Source organism: Fusarium solani (assembly GCF_023522795.1).
Source record: "Fusarium solani strain SB1 chromosome Unknown bctg00000005, whole genome shotgun sequence".
In the NCBI taxonomy this organism is placed as follows: Eukaryota; Fungi; Ascomycota; class Sordariomycetes; order Hypocreales; family Nectriaceae; genus Fusarium; species Fusarium solani.
This window is the reverse complement of record NW_027072153.1, coordinates 173,444-178,721: the sequence shown is the minus strand read 5'-3', so window position 1 is coordinate 178,721 and position 5,278 is coordinate 173,444. Positions and strand designations below refer to the sequence as shown.

The 5,278-nt window shown below is 43.1% G+C and overlaps 2 protein-coding genes across 2 annotated transcripts; one reads left to right on the top strand and one right to left on the bottom strand.

The window, feature by feature from the left end:
* Positions 1-703: 703 nt before the first annotated feature.
* On the top strand, positions 704-2,039 carry MRS44_008448 (uncharacterized protein; the record flags this gene model as incomplete). The annotated part of the gene is made up of 3 exons (XM_046278083.2): positions 704-746; positions 966-1,421; positions 1,657-2,039. The coding sequence occupies 3 exons, from the start codon at positions 704-706 to the stop codon at positions 2,037-2,039; spliced, it is 882 nt and encodes a 293-aa protein (XP_046123245.2).
* Positions 2,040-3,448: 1,409 nt separating this feature from the next.
* Positions 3,449-3,802, bottom strand: MRS44_008447 (uncharacterized protein; the record flags this gene model as incomplete). The annotated part of the gene is made up of 1 exon (XM_046284461.2): positions 3,449-3,802. The coding sequence occupies one exon, from the start codon at positions 3,800-3,802 to the stop codon at positions 3,449-3,451; it is 354 nt and encodes a 117-aa protein (XP_046123246.2).
* Positions 3,803-5,278: the final 1,476 nt, after the last annotated feature.

Genomic DNA, 5,278 nt, shown 5'->3' with positions numbered 1-5,278 from the left:
AATAAGCTCTTACTTATTATATATAATATAATTATAAATATCTTTTTATATAATAAGTATATTAAAGGTTATATATAAAAAGGATTTAATCTCTTTTAGCTAAATATTAATATTAATAAATTAATAAATTATTAATTTCTCTTAGCTTAAGAGCTAATAAAGTATTAGATATATTACTTAATTAAAGCTTAATTAATAATTATATTAATTAAAGCTAGGCTTAAGATAATACCTTAGACTTTATTTAGCCTTATATAAGCTTTCCTTTACTATAATAAAGAAATAATAGCCTATATAATATATTAAAATAACTTATTATTACTTATTTAATACTTTAAGAGAGGGCTCTCTTTTTTAGTTATATTAAAAGATAATAACTTTCTTTTTATTAAGAGTCTTCCTTAATCTCCTAATAATAAAGATATAACCTCGTGGCCTTACCTAAGTATTAGCTACTATATATAAGTCCTCGAGAGAGTAATATTAGCCCTTAGGAAGAAAGGTATTATTAGGGAAGCTATAAGGAGCCTTAATTAGGTTTAATATAGTAATAGAAAGGTATAGTAAGTTAAATTAAAATTAAGGAAATAATTAATTATTTAATTAATAATAAATAAGCTTTTATTTATTAAATTAAAGGGCTAATTTATAATCTATTACCCCTTTTTAGCTTATATAATAGATTTTATTTATACCGCCGGCGATGCGATTATTACATAATTCTATTTACACCGCCGGCGGTGCACGTAGGGGTTGCCCGCACCCTGCACGCATCTTAATAACTTGGGCATGGTAACTGAAGTCCCTGTTACTCATCGATTAATTTGAGTTTATCCCCTCAATTGTCGAAATGCTCCCGAAAGTACCTTGCCCCATATGACCCCTGTCACATAACAGTACATGAGGGGAACCTAAAGATGCATCATTAACCATTCTCGCCAAAGAAAAACAAACATCATCACTAGCGGGTGTCTGGCCCACCGATCACCGAGAGCACGCCACAAATTTGAGCAAATACCTTCAGAGAGCGCTGTCGAGTATCGACAGTGGAAACGGCCAACCCTTCGCGCCTCATGGGGTTAAAATCGCACTCATTGGAGCGCTTTCACTCATCGTCAAAATACCGATCACACCCGACCTCGGTCACGTTGACGAAGCCGTACGCAGCGGTCAGACTGAGACAAAGACCGCGGCGGAAAATTTAATGCGCGCCATCAACGGCCCCAAAACCGACTGTGACAACACAAACACGACAGCCCAACAAACCATGGTCAAAGTCGAGCAGATTATGGACATGGCCTTGGAGGCAAATGCTGCTGCAAAGGAGGCCACTGAAATCGGTAAAGCAACCATGAAAATGATTCGGGACATGAAGTCAGCGAGCCAGCATGGCCTACCCAACACCGCGCTAACCTATGCTAGTATAGTGGCAAGGGGAGGACTAGCGTCGAGCATGCATAACCCGCAGGATGAGAGGGCTTCATCTGTTTAAACTCTGCGTGAAATCATTGTGAATATCAGGGACCCAGTCACCATAGCCAACATCAGGGCGATGAGCCCACGCAGCCTCAAGTCACACATAGATCACGCCATCTAACAGAGCAGCAACGAACACGTCCAACCAGCTTAAAAGTGGCGACCTAAGCGTCAAAACAGCCACCACCGCGGACATGACCGCACTCAGACAGGTCGCAGACGACTGGGAGCATAGGATTGGTAACGGTGCCACAGTGCGCATTCCGACCTACGGCGTCCTAGCACACGGCGTCCGCACTAGCTCGATGGATATGGACAACTTTGAGTTCATCAGAGACAGGTTACTACTCGAGAACAAACCCTTCATACCAACTGCAGAGATCAAGTACATAGGCTGGCTTACGAAGCTTTCACCCACAAAATCAGCCTCTTCAGTCATAATCGAGTTCATGAGGCCGGAAGACGCAAACAAGGTCATCGACAAGGGGAGGGCCTCATATGGCAATATTGGGGCCAAGGATGACGGGGTGTTTAGAGAACAAAAGTTTTTCAGAACAAGATAAGATTAATATTAGATATAGAACGCGATAGCTATAGCTAAATAAACCTAGTTCTATATTTTTTACTACCTAGTGGTATGAGTTATTAGAGTTTGAAATAATTGTCGGATTAAAGCTTAATGAAAGGCGGCTAATATATGGGCACCTAGGTGCCTAAATAAAGTCACGCAGCTATTATGCATTTAGTAATACTTATGACATATGCAAGCGAGTAATCTAAAAGCTAAGAAGGGGTTTATTTAGCTAGCTGAGTTACTTAGCGGTGCGAGAGGAGAATTATAGCTAGGCGGTAAATCAGTGCAAACGGCGTGGAAGACCGGGACTGCCTGCATATGATTTTATGAACCGGTACTCTCTGGCCCTCACGGACGAATATAAACACTTCACCCTTCCGTACCCTACGATTGAAGTCAGATTGCATCTCATGGGGGGGCCGGCAATAGCAAGATACTTTCCGGTGTGCGAAATCGGCTTCCGAGAGTTCATTGCCGCAACAATCTTCTCAGAGGGGGCGTAGTCGTCAGGAGGAAGAATATATTGCTTCTTTGCAAGCGCGACTTTGCATGAGAACCGAGACGGTAAAGTCTTCCAGACCGTTATCAACTACCCCAAAGGATCCGCGCTATTACGGATCCCTAACGCGGTGAAAGAAGACCTCGAACATCAAGTCGTCAATGCAAAAGTTGAAACATAGAGTCAAGGTCTGGGCCCGTTGCTCAGTATGACGATCCAATCCACTGCCGACTTGAACCAATCCGGACCGATACGGTACGCCGCGCGACTGGTCAAAGTCAATACTGCTTGCACTATGGCCGATGGATATCTATAACTGAGTTGGCCCTTCTGTAAGGCGCTGATGCTATAGAACTGCAGCCTTTTTTTTTTTTTTTTTTTACAGATCTGGACGACTTAGAAAGGGGCAAATAATGAAAACCCTGGGAGATTGGTAGGCTAGAGATGGTTCTCTAGGCCCCTGTCTTGGACTCACCTGGCGTATATCCTAAGTCTTGCAAGCGTTAAAAAAAAAGCCCTATTTGAAATTAATTACTTGAGACTCGCTAGCACAAGGCGTAAGTGTTAGTATATTCTACACCCCTCTCCCGTTACTCATTTGTGTAGCAGACTTAAGCTGGGAGAAACATGTGAAGAGTATAATGAATTCGATTAAAGAAAGTGTTCTATAACGTGACTATGCCCTTAGGGCGGCGGAAGCAATAAGTCTTGTCAAATGTCATAGCAGCCCTTTCCATATCTTGTCTTTCATGTAACACCTCTACAAATACAACCAAACAGAAAGAAAAACTCGAAAATATAACCCGATCCCTCTTTGTGTTGCAATATTTGTCCAATGCTAGAACAGACTGTCTTATTTATTGGCTCAGAAAGTTCGCAAATATTTGTTTATCTGCTGATTACTGAGGGCACTGCTGGCCGACCTTGTCAGGATCGGCACAGTGGTAGAGCGCATTAGGGCAGCAGACCTGGCCGACAGGGCAGAAGAAAGAATCTCCGCACTTGGGACCAAAGGTGGGAATGGACGGAGATGCAGCAGTAGTGGCGGTGGGTTGCTCGCGGCGCTGAAGAGCTTGAACAGGTGGGCATTCAGCAAAGCACCCAAGCTCAGCGACTCCGTCGATAATGACTTCGCAGCACTTGGCTTTATCGGCGGGGCAGACTTGGTCGCCGCACTTATTGGGGTATGTCTGGGGAAGGGCGTTGACAGCGACGCTAAGAGCGAAGGCGATGGTGGCGTAGTTGAAGATCATATTGAAGAGTGTTGTAATGTTGATGTAGAGGCGTTGATATATTTAAAGAGTAGAAAGATGCGATAGAGTCTTGTCGACTTTTCTCTAATAGTGATATGTTTGACTCTTATGTTGGTGTTGTTGGGAGCTATTGAGTTAATCCATTTGGTGCCGGGTATTGACTTGTATTTATAGACGAGAATAGCCGTATTGAGGCTATAGAGGACCCTAATGATGACGAATATTGAAGTTCTGCGAATAGAACAAAGCGGTGTCAGCCGGATATGCCCCGAGCTAAAGGGCCCGAATATCACGCCCCTCGGGAGACGCGAGATGGGGAATCATCATAATGAGAGCCCAGCTTGGCTATGAAAGGGTTCTAAGAGGGATAAAGTTTTTTAATGCCACCACTACCGGCTCTCGCTGATCGAATTGCCTTTACATCAGAGATGGCTATCAGCCTCTGATGTTATATTGGCTAGTAAGCTCTATTTGGTGGCGATTATACTAGCCCTGACGTGAGATAACTGTCTAATTTCCCGATTCAACTAGCTCCAGTTTATATTACACGAACCAAGGGACTCGCTCAAGGTTGGCAAGATCCAGCAATCGTATTGTGTGTGTTATAGTGGTGATGTTCTGAGACTTTGACTGCAATGCAGATGAACTCATTCGACTGTTTCAGGCTCTGTCATTAAGAGTTGCTCCGATTTAGCATAGTAGACTGCCGATAGAGTAAATTTATTAGCACCACAGTTCTAATTTCGCATCACAAATATTATACATATCGCTATAATAATGTGTTACGTGATTAATGCGGTCAGCGCTCTCGTAGCCATAGCTCTCATAACTTCGATGCCAATGAGCCTAGAATATTATATTACTAAGGTAATAATCGGCACTGCCGGTAGTCAGGTATGGGAGGAAAAGGCTCTCACCTGGTGGCGCTAACCCGAAGTCTGCATTACTTCATGATTGGCTCTTTTACAAACGGCTAGTAGCTGCAACGTTTCCATGGCACTCTACCCAGCCGCGGATGGCTTTCTCACGGCACCGCGAGCGCGAACCTGTGTCTATTTTCGGTGTCTAGTCAATATCGGCTGGTGGTGTTCACAAACTTCTGGTAAGCCCCACACCCCAGAATCGGCCCTTCCGGTAAGCCCCACACCCCAGAATCGGCCCTTCCGGTAAGCCCCCACCCCAGAATCGGCCTACCCTTTTTTCCTACTAACATCTCAAACTCAATTACATTTTAGACCACCTGTTCTCGCGTATCTAAAACTATTATGATATTTTTCTATTTTTAAAATCGTTATGCGTAATTAGGCTGAGAAAGATAGCTAAAATGCCCTATATAGCATTGCTTGCGGTATGCCCGTGCGCGCAGCTATTAGTAAGTATAGCATTCTATATATAACCTATTATAACTATTATATAGCACGAGCGGGGAAATCTAGCGGAATAATTACTAAGGTAGGATTAAAGGAAGAGATAAAT